General features: G+C 42.9%; 2 protein-coding genes across 2 annotated transcripts in view; both read left to right on the forward strand.

The window, feature by feature from the left end:
* The first annotated feature begins 856 nt into the window (after positions 1-856).
* On the forward strand, positions 857-8702 carry prrg2 (proline rich Gla (G-carboxyglutamic acid) 2). The gene is made up of 8 exons (XM_031728401.2): positions 857-976; positions 1153-1207; positions 1293-1389; positions 3860-4032; positions 4291-4321; positions 4604-4736; positions 6022-6168; positions 8416-8702. The coding sequence occupies exons 1-8, from the start codon at positions 939-941 to the stop codon at positions 8456-8458; spliced, it is 717 nt and encodes a 238-aa protein (XP_031584261.2). The 5' UTR covers positions 857-938; the 3' UTR covers positions 8459-8702.
* A 497-nt stretch (positions 8703-9199) lies between these two features.
* prr12b (proline rich 12b) overlaps positions 9200-20468 on the forward strand; it is an 84579-nt gene continuing 73310 nt past the window's right edge. The window contains 1 exon segment of the mRNA XM_039611331.1: positions 9200-9380. Coding sequence (XP_039467265.1) covers positions 9298-9380 — 83 coding nt within the window. The 5' untranslated portion in view covers positions 9200-9297.

The following is a 20468-nucleotide window of genomic DNA, read 5'->3' on the forward strand; positions in this document are numbered from 1 at the left end:
ACATCAACTACTAAGGCTGATTTTTAATGAATTTTTGAATATGCAACCAGACTGTCACTTTGGTTGTATTGGGCTGTTCCATTGCAATTTGTGTGCACGCGTGCACGTGTGAGTGTTCGCGCGCGTGCACGTGCCTGCGGGTCTAGGCTTTCAATAGGGATATAAAGCGAAAATGCGCTACTGTAAAGACTGGTGTAAAAGCGCAAGGAAATTTATGCGGCGGAGAAGAAGCGGCTGGCTTGACCGCGGCTCACAAATGACGGCTCACTTGACCGCGGTGTATTACCGGAGGAAGCTGCTAAAGAAGTTTCACAATTATACAGTGAATTAGTTTATTATGATATTTACAAAATCCCACAGTTTTTATCTTGGTCGTATCATTTTATTTTGTTGTATTTATCCGCCTTAAAGGCCGGTCCGTGAAAATATTGCCTGACATTATTTGGTATTTAAAATATTTATGGTATTTAATTGTTAATTAATCTAGACAGGTGACGTCACCCTATGGTTTTTGCCGTGGCGTTTTGAAGCTGATGTTACAAGCGATGGCTGTGGAGCTGCATGTTGTTGGTTAACGATTTGATAGGTGATCAGTGATGTAAAATATGGACAAACAAGACGTGTTTCTATAGACGAACACAGGGGTTTACTCGTTCAGAGTCCACGCAGACGTGATTATCCGTCCTCAGTTTGTTTAAATAATCCACGTGAGAACAATAAATGTATAATTTCCTGCCGTAACGTACAACCACTAGTGTTTCACTGTTTCAGTAAAACTTCACGCGGAGTCGTGTGGATCCGCGCTCCCTGCCCCGTGCGCGCTCCCGACGCAGGGAATACCTAGCTTGGCACTGCAGTCCTAGATATTTGTCATTAAGGTTAAAGGCTGTTTCTACACTCGCTTCTATAGTTACAAGGCAGCTGTTTGTCTATTGGACATGCTCCGTTTCCCCAGGTTGGACATAGACAGCATATTGTGAGTAAACAGTGAAACAGGTTTGTGGAGGGAGGTTCCTCCCTTCAGGTGCAATGCTGTCCGACAGGTTTATTATTTCCCGATTGTTTCGGCGCAATAAAGTGCGCAAGGAAGTGGAGTAACTATTAGCTCTGTGTTTGGTGAAACCAAGAGAAATACGTTTGTTTTTCTTCAAGAAAGCTTGGACAGATGGAACAAACTGGAGCCAAATGGAGCAGCTGTGTTGGACAGGTCAGTGTTGGAGGATCATCTTCAGCATACTCGGGCTTCTAACTACAAGTGTTTTCACAGGTGCTCTTGCACTTTTTCTGTGTAGTTTTGTGCTTCGATAGCCGCGTTATTATTGCTGTGGATGAATGGACTGTCCCTCGTACAGATGGCCCACTGCTCCGTCACGTACAGACACCAACCAGGTAACCCACACCTGTCTCTTGTCACTTCATAAAAATTTGCTTTGTAATTTGTGGTAATGTGAGGTGCCAAGCTTCAGTTACACAAACGTGCCTTGCAACAACAGGATGACTAGAGGAAAACCAAACTATTCTTCTCTGATATAGAATCTGAGGAGTTTATTGGCATTAAACATCAGATGTTGAGTGAAAATAGAAGCAGCTCCTTGGTAGCAGAATTTAGAATAAATAACAATAAAAACAAATTCTATATAGCACCACTGCCTTTCCTATGAAGGAGTGTTAGTGCCACATTAAGAAAAAAGTAAAACAAAACATTATTGTGAGAAAGTCAAACTTTTGAAATGTGAAGATTACAGTTGCTTCAAGACAAATGGCCATGGCTGCTACACCATCTACAAAATGCCTTGTGTAGATGAGCTGGCGAAATTGTACTTCAGAATCAGTTTTTGTTACAAGGAAGTGATTCCTCTTTTAGCACGTAAACACTGTGGTGATGAGCAGGGGCGCCATGAGGAGGAGAAAGGTAATCACTCCTAATGCTCCATCCTACCTCTCTGTGTGACTCACATTAGGTTTATCTTTCTAGTACGCTGGGCGTTCACAACTCACTTGGATTGTTTGTGATACAGATTCAAAAAAGTACTGGAAACATTAGCATCACACAGTTGCTCAGCCACATATCCACAATACAAATGTCTCATTCCCCCACATCGCTAAGATGCTCCACTGGAGTGAGATGTGGTGACTGTGGTGGTCAGCACGAATCTCCAGGTAGGCTGTGCGTGAAACTAAACTAAACGTTGGTCAGCTGGAACTAACAGTCCAACAGCACCGAGCACCACAGGAAGCAGAATCCTGAAAGGATGGATCTGTGCTTTCACGGTCTTAATACCGCGCTACCATCTGAATGTGGCAGCAGAAATCAAGACTTATCAGAGCAGGTGGCATTTTCTAATCTTCTGTGGTCTAATTTCGGTGAGCGTATGTGTGAATTATAACTTCATCAGATCAGAAGTTCCAGAAATACTCAGCAACAACAACATTAATAATAAAACAATAATTACAATTATAATTAATAATATACATTTTTAGAAGTTGTGTGGTTTTCTAATGATAGGGGAGACTGCTAACACATTGGTTGAAAATTTCCCGTTGGCATTAATGTAGGTCCATGATGGACCTGCATGAGGTCCACAGAAAATTAGGATTCAAACGTAAATAATCCAGTTTTGTCCAGTTTCAGCCACCAAACACTCTCAGCTTTCTGATTTTTGTTTCTGTTTGTTTTTTGTGATTTTGTGTGAAATCATAATACATCGTTGTTGTTGACGGCTATTTTTTAACATTTACATATGTGTGTGCAAGAAAATGCCACTTCACTGTATTGGAACCGATTATCAGAGATGTGAATTTGGGAGCCCCTGAAATGCACTTATCAGTACTTGTTTACTGAAGTCAGAGGTAAAATTGTGTGCTTTGTTTGTGGAGAGCACAAGAGTTTTTAAGGATTACAATTTGAATCACCATTACTAGAGTAAGCACGCACAGGAATAGAAGAACTTGACTAACGAAGAGCAGAAATGGAAATCTGAGCTTGAAAGCAACAAGGACTTTTTGCCAAGTGTTACTCACCCAGGGATGGAGCAGTCAAAACCAGCTTTGTGATTTTAAACAAAATCACAGAAAAACCGCAGTATAAAGTTCCCTGAGTAAATTTGAGAATGCGTCCCTCTCCACGTGAGCCATAAAAAGAGTTTTCAGAGATACTATGGGAAATCTGGAGCTTAGACAACAGACTAGCGAGTTTGACTTATGACATCTGTGTCACTGACATCTGCGTGCTTTGATACGTGGGGTGATGCGGAAAAACCTGCGGATGTTGCAGCCGATGGTCAGTTGAGTTAGGATCACTGCTGGATTTTTATTCTTCTTTCAAACGGGAGAACTTTCCACATTTAAGCTCAGAAAGTGTTGGTCCTCTTTGCATCTTTGTCTTTTTTTGTGAATGAACATTCTCAGTGATGAAAAGTAACAAATCCAGATACACATCCTCTCTGTGAGGATCACCTGTCCTTCTCATCTCAAACATTGAATCTGATTTTAATGCACTTGTTCACGCACTCAAAAAATGCAGATAAAAGTATCACTTTGTTTAAAGTTAAGTCTTAGATAGTTTGTAAATAAAAAAATGGAAATGCTGACCATTCTCTAATTGTAACATCTACTCTTATCAATAGCACTTATTGGTGTGGTCCTCCATTATAGTTCCATTTTCCCATGTGGCATTTGGGAAAATTGCCCTATTCTGCCATAAATAGGTGAGTTGACCCTACCTTTGCCAGCAAAATGCCTCACTGCTACCAAAGAGGTAAAAATCAACGGGCTGTGTTGTTTCTGTTTTTTTTAAGATTCGGTAATGTCGTGCGAGTTATTTTTTTGATTATCAGTGACAATGAACTACACCCTGTAGGAGATCCAGTGTTGGTGGATGAGACAGAAGCTGCATCCTTCCTGTCCCGTTCACTGCTTTATAACAACTGGGACTTTGAGCTGGTTGTGCCTGGTGATCTGGAGAGGGAGTGCATGGAAGAGATTTGCAACTACGAGGAAGCCAGAGAGATTTTTGAGGACGATGCAAAGACGGTGACTCTTCTTTGACTGTAGAACCCTTTTTTAAATCTGGAATGAAAAATTTAACAAGTATTTACACTTTTATCACCTAAATATACATGTTTTGTATTTTAATATTTAAAATATAACAAATTTTGATTCAATTAAATTTTATTTATATAGCGCCAAATCACAACAAAAGTCGCCTCATTTTGCTTAGTATTTGAGGAATTTGACTTAACTTATTCAAGGTAACCTCTTCATTTAATCTTCATTTGCTTCCATTTCTAGAAAGATTTTTGGAAAACGTATACCAATCAAGGTAATACTTTACCATTACTATGCAACCTTTTCATGAGCTCATTTGGGAGAATGCAGTGTTTCATATTGTTCAAATGTGATAATAATGATGAATGTATTTTTTGTAGTAGTTGGGGTTAGAGTTTCTTTTTTCCATATTGCTATTTTTTGTTGATTGTGTGTTTCAATGTATATTTTCCAATTTTGGTATATTATCTACGTCTTCAAACCTACAACAGTACCATGACTATAACATAACATGAGAAACATTTTTTGAGTGGGGTAATGATGTTTGTCTTTGAAGGAAATACAAACAGACTGGACGTGTCAGGTCTGGTGGCAGGGATCCTGGCTGTACTAGTGTCTGCTGTAATTGCCACGGTGCTGGGAGTGTACTGCTACAAAGCCAAGAAAAAGGGTGCACGGAGGTCTGGCCGGTAAGTTTACTGTGATGTGGATCATTTGGTAACAGAGAAATGTGGAACAAAGTGCTCCATCAAGGCTTTGATCAAACCACAACATATTTAAACTGTTGCCTTATTAATGTTCATTGAATAGTCATATCCATTGGCCTCAGTGACACCCTAACCAACACCAGTAACATTTCCCAGTAAGGTCTTTTAAAAACCAATAGACCATTAAAAAAAAATGCAAAGTAGACAGTAGACAAAGGCAGTGTTAATCTCTTAATCTTAATCCAGAGTTTGCAATTTTTAATTATTTACTGTTATTTTTCCCTTTAAGGTCCAGGGGATGTGGGAAAGTAACACAAAGTGTCCGGGTTGAAAAAAGGAGACATGAAGGCAAAATTGTTTATTAAAGTTTATTAATATTTTTATTAGTAATTAAACTAAAAGAGACAGACAAACCACTATCACCTTAAAAAATGGAACAACAAAACCCAGGAATTGCTCACGAAAAATTCAAGCAAGTCAAAAAAGTTTAAATGACAAAAATATACAGCACTCACATTCATAGTATGGATGCATCAGAGAGCAACTTGGGGTAAGTATCTTGTCCACGGATATGTGGCTATATGTAGACCAGCGAAACCAGGGATTGAACCACCGACCTTCTGATTACTAAATGAGCTGTTCTACCTCCTGAGCCACAGTCACCCCATCAAGGCTCACCGGCACTAGAACTCTCCTATTTTGGGACCTAAGTGATTTTGCTTTAATGCTGAGTAGAGTCAGCTGTACCAGAAGCAGAATACTTTATTAATCACTAAGGAAATGATGTAGGTTACAGTTGCTCCAAGACAGTAACAGTAACAGACAAAACCATTTAAACAATACAATATGTTACAGATTTTACAAATTTAAGAAATGGCACTAATATATGCAAATCACTCAGGTTTACATATCAAGGATTAGGAATAGGCAGCACCTAAGGCAGGGCACATGCTTAGTTTCTGACCTCACAAATGTGCTTCAGGAAAAATGGTCAAAACTTCCCATAAACACACTCCTGAACCTTCTCTGGAAAACCTTCCCAGAAGAGTTGAAGCTGTTATAGCTGCTAACAGTGGGCCAACATCATATTCAACCCATGGATTAGAAATGGGATATCAGCCCAGTTTATATGACCAAATACAGGCAGATGACCAAATACTTTTGGCAGTATAGTGTATAAACATTTTCAAGTTTTTATTTTCATTTATTAGCATTACAGCAACTAAAGGGGTTTAAAATTGGTGTGTTGTGCTGTGTGCTGTTCCAGACCCCCAGTACAAATTGCAGTAGATGGGCATACATCAGCTCCGGAGATGGTGCCCCTTGGTGGGATCACTGCACCAGGTCTGCCTAGCTACAACGATGCACTGAATCACAGTGGGCAGCACGATGCTCCACCACCACCATATTCAGGGTAAGTGGAAGGCAAAGCGTGCACACACGAGGAACACTGGAAAGACTGACCACCAAGAGTTCCAAGACATTCTGGCGAGAGAAGGACGACACGTGTTGTGTATTTATACACGGGAAGGTGACTAATTTAGGGCTGGACCAGGTGACCCTGAATCCTCCCTTAGTTATGCTGCAATAGACGTAGGCTGCCGGGGATTCCCATGATGCATTGAGTTTTCCTTTCCAGTCACCTTTCTCACTCACTATGTGTTAATAGACCTCTGCATCGAATCATATCTGTTATTAATCTCTGTCTCTCTTCCACAGCATGTCTTTATCCTGTTTTCCTTCTCTCACCAACCAATCACAGCAGATGGCCCCGCCCCTCCCTGAGCCTGGTTCTGCCGGAGGTTTCTTCCTGTTAAAAGGGAGTTTTTCCTTCCCGCTGTCGCCAAAGTGCTTGCTCATAGGGGGTCATATGATTGTTGGGTTTTTCTCTGTATTTATTATTGTACGATCGACTGTGCAATATAAAGCGCCTTGAGGCGACTTTTGTTGTGATTTGGCGCTATATAAATAAAACTGAATTGAATTGATTTGAAAAAGGTGCAACAAATTCAACACAAGTGAAACTGACTGGGTAAAGACACAATTACAAAGAAGGGAAAGCAAGCGGGCTGCAGATGAGTGCTTGATTTAACTGTCAAATGTACTCATGTTTACAATTATGGGATTAGTATGAAATATTTGTATGCCATATAGATATTGGCACTTAGTGTACCAGGCAATGTCTAAACAAGTTTGGTCCATTTGTCTAGAAGAAGAAGAACATGGAACTATCCATAGATGTGCTACAATGATTATAGTATGAAAATCAATGAATATCATGATGCGAGAAAGTCTATATGAATGGTGTAAGGTTTGGTTTGCAAGTGTATGGTATGTGTTGTATGTGCACATCAAAAATGAAATTATACCTCAAACAAAACCTAATGGGTGCCACAGCATGAAGAAAGCAATCACACATCACAGTAGCAGATTTAAATAGCCCTGCACATTACAGGCCAGGTGTTCTGTATTTCCTGTAATCTCTCGCATCTCCACATGGAAAACTGCAGCAACACAGAAGAAAACAAAAAAAGTGTGTATGGAGGCTGTGAAAAAGGCCTGCACCATAACACCCCCCCACCATCATAAAGACAGGACCCCAAATCACAACAACAGTCTCCTCAAGGAGCTTTATATTGTACAGTAGACCCCACAATAATACATACAGAGAAAAACCCAGCAATCATATGACCCCCTATGAGCAAGCACTTTGGCGACAGTAGGAAGGAAAAACTCCCTTTTGACAGGGTGAGAGAAAGAAGACAGGATAAAGACATGCTGTGGAAGAGAGACAGAGATTAATAACAGATATGATTCGATGCAGAGAGGTCTGTTAACACATAGTGAGTGAGAAAGGTGACTGGAAAGGAAAAACTCAATGCATCATGGGAATCCCCGGCAGCCTACGTCTATTGCAGCATAACTAAGGGAGGATTCAGGGTCACCTGGTCCAGCCCTAACTATATGCTTTAGCAAAAAGGAAAGTTTGAAGCCTAATCTTGAAAGTAGAGATAGTGTCTGTCTCCTGAATCCAAACTGGAAGCTGGTTCCACAGAAGAGGGGCCTGAAAACTGAAGGCTCTGCCTCCCATTCTACTTTTAAATACTCTAGGAACAACAAGTAAGCCTGCAGTGTGAGAGCGAAGTGCTCTAATAGGGTGATATGGTACTACAAGGTCATTAAGATAAGATGGGGCCTGATTATTTAAGACCTTGTATGTGAGGAGCAGGATTTTGAATTCTGGATTTAACAGGAAGCCAATGAAGGAAGCCAAAACAGGAGAAATCTGCTCTCTCTTTCTAGTCCCTGTCAGGACTCTTGCTGCAGCATTTTGGATCAGCTGAAGGCTTTTCAGGAGTTTTAGGACATCCTGATAATAAAGAATTACAGTAGTCCAGCCTGGAAGTAATAAATGCATGAACTAGTTTTTCAGCGTCACTAAGAGACAGGATATTTCTAATTTTAGAGATGTTGCACAAATAGTTCAGTTTTCTTATTTGCTTTCAAACTAAAACGCTCAGCCACCTAATGTCACAGTGAACTGCACCCCCCTCTTTCTAAAAACCCATTCCTTTTTTCCTAGGAACAAAAACAGCTGGACCTTCATTGATCATGCTACTAAGAATATTCACAAAGTTTTTCTTCTTGTCTTTGACCACAGGGGTGCGCCGTCGGTATCTGCTGATCCAGGTGACAATGAATGAAAGCCCTGCAGGTCCCTGTGTGATACATTGAAACACTGATGGTTTTGGGAAAATGTCTGGTTGTTTTTTAAAATATACATATGTTTTTTAGGAGTGCAGTTCAAAGACAGTCCCAAAGTGGACAGTACCTAATCATTTGTCACTAGTCTGATCACTTAAGACTTCGTTTTTGTGCTGTGTATTTGCGTTCTTCAAGAAAAACCAAGATGCATTTTATATAATAAATTATGTAACAATTTCACATGCCTCCAGTCATTGCATAATTTGTTGCGACGACTTGCAAAACCAGCAAATAAGCATGCAAGTAGTAGATTAAATTAGAATCACGAGGAAGTCGGTGTATTCTTCTGGACATGTTTGCAACCTTTGTGTGTGTGTTGTTTGTCATAGAAAGGTAAAACTGCAGCACACTGCGAAGGCGTGCATGTGTGTAAGAGAGGGAAGGTGATGAACGCCAGCCAAGTCATTCTTCTTAAAAATGGCGTCACGTGAACAAAACGCGAACAGAGCTGTACTCCGGTGTGAGTAAGCAGCAGCTATCGGAGCCGGATCAGTGTGAATATAATTTCTCTTATTAAAGCTGCGACGTGGAGCATCTGTTCTGCGGCCCATCGACTTAACACGAGAGACAATAGCCAGTTAAATATATGGGGAGAGGAGAGGAGGGAGGGAGGAGGTGCTCCTGTCTGCTGCGGCTCCCCACACCCGATCCCCACTCCTCTCAGTCTACAGGCTTGTCAAGCAGAGAAATAAACAGAATCGGGCGCTGGAAGTGAAGATATTCCTCCCTCAGTTCCTCACCCTCACTATCTGTGCATCTTCATCCAGCTCTTTCTTTCATGGAGAGGAATTATCCCGCTTCGGGCTTCGGAGATCTGGGGACTGGGACGGGATGGAGTTACGCGAGATCGGCCAAAGCAAGGTAAGCTTCGGTGGCCGAAGCGTGGGGAGCGTTGTTTTCTGACTGCCGGTAAGCTTAAGTGGCTCTGACGGCGCCGTGAATTCAGCCCGGCTGCACGGCCACCAGTCTCAGGTACAGCCAGCCGTCATTTCATTCGGGGGAGGGGTACGGGGGGCGTCTCTAACTAAAATGCATGGAATGCGATGGAAGGTTAACAGTGATGCGAAGACGGACGGAGGACAGGGGTGAACCGAGGGTTGGTAGAGGACGGTGTCGTTAGTGAAAAACAAAACAGACCTCCCCCCCCCACACACACATGTATGAGTACATCAGTGTTACAGCATTGCATTGTCTCCGCTGCACACGAACAAAAGCATGACAGCTCTTACTCGCAGGTCGAAGCACAAGGTTGAATGCTACAGTCACCAGGCATAGTCCTCACATTAAAGCGGTGTCCTGCACAGATACCAGGCGGACCACAGAGTAGTAAAACGTGTATGCAAACTAAACACTGTGCTAAACACAGGCAGTAATGGGTGTATACATGAGCCTTTAATCAGTGAAACTAACGTACCTTACCGTTGCCAGTTAACTGTAAATGAGAAACTAATTCATTAACAATATCTGGAACTCAGTGAGGTTGTTTGACTACAACATCCAGGCTGGCAGCTGCTATTAAGCTGACACTATCCACTAGTCATTAGGGATCTTGAGCATTACCCAGTGTCTGACAGTACATTTCTCCGGAGCAGACAGCATGCAGCCTGTCCCCGTCATAGACAGATTAACAAACTGCCCAATAAGGCAGTGACTTCAATCTTAAATAAGAAACAAGCAAAGAAATTCCGCTGCAGGCAGTGATCAACTGATTCCTTATATGGCTGTGCTATTGTATAAAAAATTAGTCTTATTAAAGTTAGCAAGCTCCTGTTAGCCTAGCTGCACATTAGTGGTTGCCTTGGCAACAACAACAGTCTTAGAGCGCTTCTCAGTTAGCAATAGCGCTTATTAAGTATGATAGTATGACTGTGACGTGAATAGATTAGTCATAGATTTATAAAAAACATAGTAAAAACAGATAAGGCAAAAGACTGATTCTTATGCCATCATGTGTGTAATAGTTGTCTTTATATTTTAAATTTAATGACATAAAGTCAGAAGTAAAGTCTTGTTCACAGTCCATGTCCAGGTTCATGTAATAACGTACACAGCAGCCTTTTAGTGTCTCACAGTGTAAACATTACATCAGACAACACTTGTTCCCACTGTCTTTTCAGTGAATCCCTTCAGTGAAATTAAAAAAAAATCATTCTTCGTTGAAAAGCACTTATTCTTGATTACCCTGAGATGCTGTATTTGATTTATGAAACTCCTCTCTCAGTATTAGTCTCCTCCTGGGACTAGAGTGAGTGCCTGCCACTCATAATAACACATCCGTTGACTGGAGCTAATAGCATGATTAATGTTTCTTCACAAGTCTGTAAATGGACTGGTTCTTATATAGCGCTTTTCTACTCTGTCTGAGCACTCAATACAACTAATTCATTCACACAATCACTTTTTCTAACATTCCTACACATGGATGCATCACAGAGCAACATGGGGTTAGTATCTTGCCCAAGGATATTTGGCATACAGACTGGTGGAGCCCGGGATCAAACCCCCAACCTTCCAGTTAGGAGCTGACCTGCTCTACCACCTGAGCTACAGCCACCCCGCATGTCTGTGTCAGCCACCTTTGTCTTATTTAATGGCCAGCATTCCAAAAGCTCCCTTTTGTCTACATTGAGTTTAGCTTAATTCTCCTGAGACTACTTTTAAAAATAATGTGTATCAAATTAAGTAGTACACATTCACTAGAGACAGCAGCGTAACTCAAAGTGAATCTAGTCTCTAGACTATATAATTCCCATTAGGGCTGGGCCATATTATACCGTTCACGGTAATACCGGTACAATGTTAGGCAACGATAAGAAAATGAAATATCACGATAGACTATGGGTAAAACGCGCATGCGCAGTGCCTGTGTTTTCATACGCACATGGCCGATTGTTGAGTGAAACGGATGAACCAGAATTGGTTTGTAAAAATGGTGCAACTTCAGTGATGTGGAACTGGTTTGGTGTTTGTCTGTCAGATACACAACAAAGCAGATTTTTTTGTAGAACCAATGACTGTATAAAAGATGGACGATGCGACCCCGCCTCCTCCCATTGTGCAAAAATGAAGCCAAAATACCCCGCTTGTGGAGGCTGCCATCTTGCAAATTTGGAGCCAGAGTCTGCGCAGTAGTGACTTGAGGTGGAGCGACTGTGTAACGCTCCCGCCCACACACCCGCTGGACATGACCGCAAACACGCCCCCCTACACTTTTTACGTAGCCCGGCCGCTCGAGTTTTTTGCTGGTTTACCGCGACTGACGACTCGTTTAATTAAGGTAAATACAACCATGTCACTGTTATAAAAAAAGACACACAGCTTATCATCTTATAGTTCTAAAATCACTCTGTTGTTAATTCGTTAGCTAGATTAGCCGCTAGCATACGCACTGTGTTGGAGGCTTGTTGTTAGCTAGTTAGCGATGCTACACACCTGTTACTCTAAGTCTGTGTTATTGAAGGATTCAGCACTTCTTATGTTTGTTATCCATTTTTAGACAGCGATGAGATCAGCTGCACACTCTACAGAGGCCCAGAGTTACTGTTAATATCAAAAATATAATGCTGTCCTTTGAGATTTTAACATTTAAGACTGTGAGTGTAATGGATCTAAAACTGTTTAAATCTTCAGAGCCCTCTACAGCCTGGTAACATGGAAACTTTAAAAACATCAGCAGAACGTTTCAGTAGTGTAGTCTAATTTGTTCTTTTCATTTAATAATAGAGTCCACATTATATCAACAGCTACATTCACCCTGGAGAGAAACTAGTGAGGGAGACCATCAGGACCAAGCTGGGTTTCCTGGGTCCAGAGGTTTGGAGAAACTTCTTCCCTTTCTTTCATCACAGCTGTCCTGTGCCAGAAGTTCTGTTTACCGACTGAGAGAGACTTCATTTAAGAAACACCAGGAAGACTGAAGCTCATCGCATTGATCAAGCAGGACTCATGATCTTCAACAGCAGCTCCCTCACAGGGAAATCTTCAGCACTCCTCCGTAGGCCTGCCCCAGAAGATGGATAAACCCAGCATTTCATGAACACTGTGATGGAGACCTTTGGTTTGTGTAATGTTATAAATACTCGGAAACACACCGAAAAAGTGCAGCAGGGCCTCGGGTCCTTCTGTCAGGTAGTCCAGTTTACTGAAGAACACCTCAGACTGTTAAAACACTCGGTTGTGTTTTCGTAGCGTAAACGCTGGCCCTCCTCTCAGAGTCTACGCTCTATCTGCTATTCCCGAACAGAGATACGCAAGTTTCTCCGTGACTGCAGCTGCCAGTCAAAGCTGCTATGATGACGTTTCACCCCAATTTAACATCACCGCTGTAGGAATTAGAATCAAACTTATGGGAAAGGAGACCCCTTGGACATCAATCAGCATGATGAGAACTATTGATAACAAAAGAAAGAATCTTTGGAAAAAAATTATCTGAGGAGAATAAATTTATTTTAGTCTGACCCCAGTCCCATCCGCTAACATGGAGGAGGCGGGGTTTATGACCTATACTGCAGCCAGACACCAGGGGGCGATAGAGACGTTTTGGCTTCATTTTTGGGGAGCTGTCGCATCTTTTATACAGTCATTGTGTTGAACATGCAAGCGGGCCGTCGTTGTCACTACCCGATCCGTACCGGAAACCCGATCGGTACCCCGCATGCGCAAATGTTACGTCACTTCCTCTCTTTGCCAACATTGCGACATTCAATATATTTGAATGATACGGTTAGCGCCCAGTTAGCTCCTAGCATTTCTCAACAGCTGTGCCTCCTTTTCGACTACCGGGACATTTAAACAATGGATAATCCATATACAAACAAATTCCTGCTTTTCTCCTCAACAGAAAGCGTTCCCCGATTGAACAACAGCGCTGTAAAATAAGAAGAATGGTGCCAAATTACAGAGTTAATAATACAGACTTTGTAATGTGTCATGTGAAGATTCATCAGCCAGATTAAGTGTTTATTGACAATTGACAGTGATAGCGGACATCATCATCACTATTCCAATCAATCCTCTCCACACAGGCAAGCATAAACACACTCGACTATCACTAAATCAAATTTAACACACGTTTGAAATGACGCTAATTCAGTTTACAATAGGGTGCGTTCACTCGGTCAGCAGGGGGCGGTATCCTCGAACACTGGGGAGTAAACTGCCATTAAACGAACAGAAGAAGAAGAAAACCCCTGCACATGCGCTGTACGGATCGGGTAGACCCGATTTGTATGGTCCGACTTTGCACATGCGCAGTAAGGATCGGGGAGTCCTAATTCATAACTATCTTTTTATTTTTTTGTTTTTGTCTACATTATATTAAATTTTTCATTATCGGAAACATTTTAAGAGACACTTATTATTCTTAACATCTTAACAGATACTCTGACCTTAACTATCGTAAAACGCTTCGACCGGAAGTAGACACCTTTCGCTCATGCGGGGTACCGATCGGGTTTCCGGTACGGATCGGGTAGTGACAGTCGTTATTGCCGTATTTGTTGGACTAAGGTGCTCGTAAATCTGGGAGTAATCTGGGTCCTAAACTCCGTCCGGTTCAGGTCCCAAATTCAAACGAACACTGCAGCATCACTGAGCGTTAAAAACTGTCTAAATTCTTTCATCTTTAATAAAACGATCAGCATTGCTGCTTTACCAGGTGTAACTATGAAGTTTAACATCCAGGCATCCATGAAAACAGAATTTATTACATTTAACGGAGTTAGAAGTTAGCAGGAAGTTAGCGGAAGTTAGCTCGCTAGTTTTGCTAGTTACCTAAGCATGATATAGCATGTTCTGACTGAGAGATTTCTGAAAAAATTCAAACGTACAGCTCTGCTATCACTTCCAACATAAATGAAGACAGGAAACTAAACAGCAGTGACGTTTGTAGGGTTACTGAAGTTGGGCTAGCTTGTATATAATGATGTGCTATGTGATCGCTAGCGACACAGCTATGTTAGCATAACATAAACAGTGAAGCTGAAGGATGAACGCTAACACTTTTCCACTCGATAAAAGTTAACGTGAAGATTCCTGATAGTTAGAGACAAATGCAATCGCATGGCAGGATGCTGTAAACGGACCAAACTTCAGTCAGGAGAACAGCTGAGATAATCCATCCACAATACGAGGTTAGTCATTAATATGTGTGAGAGAGAGAGATGAGAGATAGCCTTTATTTGTCAGTTGCAGGTCTTTTGCCCGCAACCGAGATGACAGACCTTGCCGACCGTACATACAATACACAAACATCACATTGGGGAGACAGGTCAGGCTAGGTAGCGAGGAAAAAAACATCGAAATGTGTAACACAAAAGGATAATACAGGAATGCACAGATATCAACACACCATAGCACAATAAACACAGACAAGCAACATGGGAAAGAGTTCCAGTGTGTACATATGATCTGGGACCGCTGCAATCTTTCGACTGCGCCCAACTGACCCGATGTCCACATCAGAGGGAGGTAGCGTTGGAGGTGGCGTTGGATCCGGGTAGGGAGGGTGATGCGTCGGTGAGTGCTTATCAGTATCAGTATATGTATGTGTGTATGTGTCCAGAGTTCAGCTGAGAAAGTGTCCTTCGCCCTGCCAGGCTAAGTAAACAGTCTTCCAGCCAACCCAGGTGGCCTTGCATGGAATGGGAAGGAACAGACTAAACACAGTCGTTATCAGGGTGTTTTGTTCAGCTCCGGCCTTGCAGCTGGCGCCAAAGGGGTATCCGCATAAGTGATGTTATTTTTTTACTTTAGTGCGAACAGCTCATATGAATTTCAAAGCAGTTCTACAGTCCAACATTGGTCTCTCAATCTCCCATTGGAGAGCTGCGAGCTTCGCCATACTTGCGTTCTGTGATGTTGTCACTTCTTGTGCTCAAGGAGCCAATGTCTGAGAACTCACGGCAGTGTGCCTCCCCGAGATGTCATCCAATTTTGTGCCCAGAGATGTTATTCCAGGCTAGCCCTTCCAAGATGTATCCAGTCTGCAGTCAGAGATCTTATTCTGAGTATTCACAGCAGCCGTAGCCTCTCCAAGATCTTATCCGTGCTGACTCAATGAGCCCATTTTGAGAAACTCACGCCTCTCCCATCGTTCCAATCCCAGCGGGCAGCCTTGTGGGGGTTTGAACAGCTGGTTCCGCTTTCTTAATTCTTCGATAAGTCAGGGCCAAGCCAGCTCCGATCAGCCAGAACCCTGTTACTATGGTTCCGAATAGGTAGATATCTTCACCACTCAGGCTCACCCAAGCCCAAACTTCTTGTTGAGAAAGGGGTGTCAATTGCATTTAGGGACCAGTTGATCCAATCCATAATTCCTCTTTTAGGTTTTAGAGAACAGACTGTGAGAGAATGTTCCAGGGAAAATACAAAGAAAAACACGAGACTAGACAAGGACATAAGCAGGGAAGATAAGGGAGAGGAGAAAAAGTGCGCCCGCCTCCTCCGAGAGAAAAAATTAAAAAAAATTGAAATACATTTCAAAATATATTTATAATATATTTTTAAATATATTTTAACGCATATATTTTTTGGCCATTTTTTTATATTTTGAAATATATTTTGAAATATGTTTCAAAATGATTTAAAATCATTCAAAAATATATATATATTTAACCCTTCATATATTTCTAAGAAAACGCATGTAACAGCTGAAAGAAATCTTTATTTGATGTCTAAAACATACATATAGCATATCAATCAATCAAGGAACATACATTTTATAATTTTATTCTCATTACATACTTAAACATTCTAAAAGAAACACACACACACACACACATATGTATATATTTATACAGGGAGTGCAGAATTATTAGGCAAATGAGTATTTTGTCCACATCATCCTCTTCATGCATGTTGTCTTACTCCAAGCTGTATAGGCTCGAAAGCCTACTACCAATTAAGCATATTAGGTGATGTGCATCTCTGTAAAGAGAAGGGGTGTGGTCTAATGACATCAACACCCTATATCAGGTGTGCATAATTATTAGGCAACTTCCTTTCCTTTGGCAAATGGGTCAAAAGAAGGACTTGACAGGCTCAGAAAAGTCAAAAATAGTGAGATATCTTGCAGAGGGATGCAGCAGTCTTAAAATTGCAAAGCTTCTGAAGCGTGATCATCGAACAATCAAGCGTTTCATTCAAAATAGTCAACAGGGTCGCAAGAAGCGTGTGGAAAACCAAGGCGCAAAATAACTGCCCATGAACTGAGAAAAGTCAAGCGTGCAGCTGCCAAGATGCCACTTGCCACCAGTTTGGCCATATTTCAGAGCTGCAACATCACTGGAGTGCCCAAAAGCACAAGGTGTGCAATACTCAGAGACATGGCCAAGGTAAGAAAGGCTGAAAGACGACCACCACTGAACAAGACACACAAGCTGAAACGTCAAGACTGGGCCAAGAAATATCTCAAGACTGATTTTTCTAAGGTTTTATGGACTGATGAAATGAGAGTGAGTCTTGATGGGCCAGATGGATGGGCCCGTGGCTGGATTGGTAAAGGGCAGAGAGCTCCAGTCCGACTCAGACGCCAGCAAGGTGGAGGTGGAGTACTGGTTTGGGCTGGTATCATCAAAGATGAGCTTGTGGGGCCTTTTCGGGTTGAGGATGGAGTCAAGCTCAACTCCCAGTCCTACTGCCAGTTTCTGGAAGACACCTTCTTCAAGCAGTGGTACAGGAAGAAGTCTGCATCCTTCAAGAAAAACATGATTTTCATGCAGGACAATGCTCCATCACACGCGTCCAAGTACTCCACAGCGTGGCTGGCAAGAAAGGGTATAAAAGAAGAAAAACTAATGACATGGCCTCCTTGTTCACCTGATCTGAACCCCATTGAGAACCTGTGGTCCATCATCAAATGTGAGATTTACAAGGAGGGAAAACAGTACACCTCTCTGAACAGTGTCTGGGAGGCTGTGGTTGCTGCTGCACGCAATGTTGATGGTGAACAGATCAAAACACTGACAGAATCCATGGATGGCAGGCTTTTGAGTGTCCTTGCAAAGAAAGGTGGCTATATTGGTCGCTGATTTGTTTTTGTTTTGTTTTGAATGTCAGAAATGTATATTTGTGAATGTGGAGATGTTATATTGGTTTCACTGGTAAAATAAATAATTGAAATGGGTATATATTTGTTTTTGTTAAGTTGCCTAATAATTATGCACAGTAATAGTCACCTGCACACACAGATATCCCCTAAAATAGCTCAAACTAAAAACAAACTAAAAACTACTTCCAAAAACATTCAGCTTTGATATTAATGAGTTTTTGGGTTCATTGAGAACATGGTTGTTGTTCAATAATAAAATTATTCCTCAAAAATACAACTTGCCTAATAATTCTGCACTCCCTGTATGTGTGTGTATATACATATAAAAAAAAAACACCCAGCACGCCCCTGCGGGCGGTTTATCCTTCAAGCTCGGGTCCTCTACCAGAGGCCTGGGAGCTTGAGGGTCCCATGCAGTATCTTAGCTGTTCCCAGGACTGCGCTCTTCTGGACAGAGATCTCCGATGTTGTTCCGGGATCTGCTGGAGCCACTCGCCTAGCTTGGGAGTCACCGCACCTAGTGCTCCGATTACACACGGGACCACCGTTACCTTCACCCTCCACATCCTCTCGAGCTCTTCTCTGAGCCCTTGGTATTTCTGCAGCTTCTCGTGTTCCTTCTTCCTGATATTGCTGTCATTCGGAACCGCTACATCGATCACTATGGCCGTCTTCTTCTGTTTGTCTACCACCACTATGTCCGGTTGGTTAGCCACCATCATTTTGTCCGTCTGTATCTGGAAGTCCCACAGGATCTTAGCTCGGTCATTCTCCACCACCCTTGGGGGCGTCTCCCATTTTGACCTCGGAACTTCCAGGCCATATTCGGCATAGATGGTTCTGTATACTATGCCGGCCACTTGGTTATGGCGTTCCATGTATGCCCTGCCTGCTAGCATCTTGCACCCTGCTGTTATGTGCTGGATTGTCTCAGGGGCATCTTTACACAGCCTGCACCTGGGGTCTTGCCTGGTGTGATAGACCCCAGCCTCTATGGATCTTGTACTCAGAGCTTGTTCTTGTGCTGCCATGATTAGTGCCTCTGTGCTGTCTTTCAGTCCAGCTTTGTCCAGCCACTGGTAGGATTTCTGGATATCAGCCACCTCCTCTATCTGCCGGTGGTACATACCGTGCAGGGGCCTGTCCTGTCATGCTCCTGGGCCATGTTGGCCCAGCATTCTTGGTTCTCGTGTATTTTTGTATTTCTTTATTTAGGCCATGGTTCCTGGGTTGCTCTGTTAAGTTGTTTCTTATTTGATTTCCCCTTGTGACTTTTACCCCCTGTGTGCCCCTCTGTGTATCTGTGAGCCCTCGTCTCCCCTCCTTGTGTTTTATTCCATGTTTTCCCCAGCCCGTTATGTCTGTGCTCTCCCCGTGCTCTCTCTCCTCCTGTCTGAACCTCTGTACTTCCTGTTTTACTTTGACAGTCTCCCGTCAGTGTTGCGTTTTCTCCTGCCTTGTCTTGTTATGATTATCAGTGTCACCTGTGTTCCTCGTGTGCTCCCACTTCCCTCGTTAACCCTCTGTGTATTTAGGTCTGCGTCTCCCTCAGTTCTGTGTCGTGTTCTCCCTCATGGCTGTGTTTCCCTGTGTGTCTCTAGTTATCCATGTCCCAGTTTAGGTTTGTTATATTTTTTCGTACTAGCCTGCAATAAAGCAGTGTTTTGAGTTCACGTTTGTCTCGGTGAGTTTTGCGTTTGGGTCCTTCTCCTGCCTTTACACAGCTGAAACATGACATGTCCTTCCATGATGGTTCCTCGTCTCCCTCCTCTTTCTTGGGTTTCTCCTGCCTGAGGTATTCACTGAGCACTCGGTCAGTTGGAGCCATCTTCCCAATGTATTCTTGGATGTTCGTTGTCTCATCCTGGACTGTGGTGCTGACACTCACCAGTCCCGGCCCCTTCCTTCCGCTTAGCGTACAGCCTCAGGGTGCTGGACTTGGGGTGAAACCCTCCATGCATGGTAAGGAGCTTTCTTGTCTTTATGTCAGTGGCTTCTATCTCCTCCTTTGGCCAACTTATTATACCAGCTGGGTACATGATCACGGGCAGGGCGTAGGTGTTGATAGCCCGGATCTTGTTCTTATCATTCAGCTGACTCCTCAGGACTTGCCTGACCCTCTGCAGGTACATGGTGGTTGCAGCTTTCCTAGCTGCCTCTTCATGGTTCCCATTTGCCGGCGGGATCCCCAGGTACTTGTAACTGTCCTCTATGTCTGCAATGTTGCCTTCTGGTAGCTCGATCCCCTCAGTTCTGACTACCTTTCCTCTCTTTGTTATCATCCGACTACACTTCTCCAGCCCGAATGACATCCTGATGTCATTGCTGTATATCCTGGTATTGTGGATCAGTGAATTGATGTCTCGTTCAGTCTTGGCATACAGCTTGATGTCATCCATGTACAGGAGGTGGCTGACAACTGCTCCGTTCTGTAGTCGGTATCCGTAGCCAGTCTTGTTAATGATCTCACTGAGGGGGTTCAGGCCTATGCAGAACAGCAGTGGGGACAGAGCATCTCCTTGGTAGATCCCGCACTTGATGGTGACTTGTGCTATGGGCTTGGAGTTCGCCTCTAGTGTTGTACGCCACATCCCCATTGAGTTCCTGATGAAGGCTCTTAGGGTCCTGTTGATCTTGTACAGTTCTAGGCATTCCAGTATCCAGCTGTGCGGCATTGAGTCATAGGCCTTCTTGTAATCAATCCAGGCAGTGCACAGGTTGGTCAGTCTGGTCTTGCAGTCTCGGCTGACTGTTCTGTCTACCAGTAGCTGGTGTTTTGCGCCTCTGGTATTCTTGCCAATCCCTTTCTGTGCCCCGCTCATGTATTGACCCATGTGCCTGTTCATCTTAGCCGATATGATGCCTGACAGGAGCTTCCATGTAGTACTGAGGCAGGTTAT

This window comes from Oreochromis aureus, linkage group 4, assembly GCF_013358895.1.
Source record: "Oreochromis aureus strain Israel breed Guangdong linkage group 4, ZZ_aureus, whole genome shotgun sequence".
Lineage (NCBI taxonomy): Eukaryota > Metazoa > Chordata > Actinopteri > Cichliformes > Cichlidae > Oreochromis > Oreochromis aureus.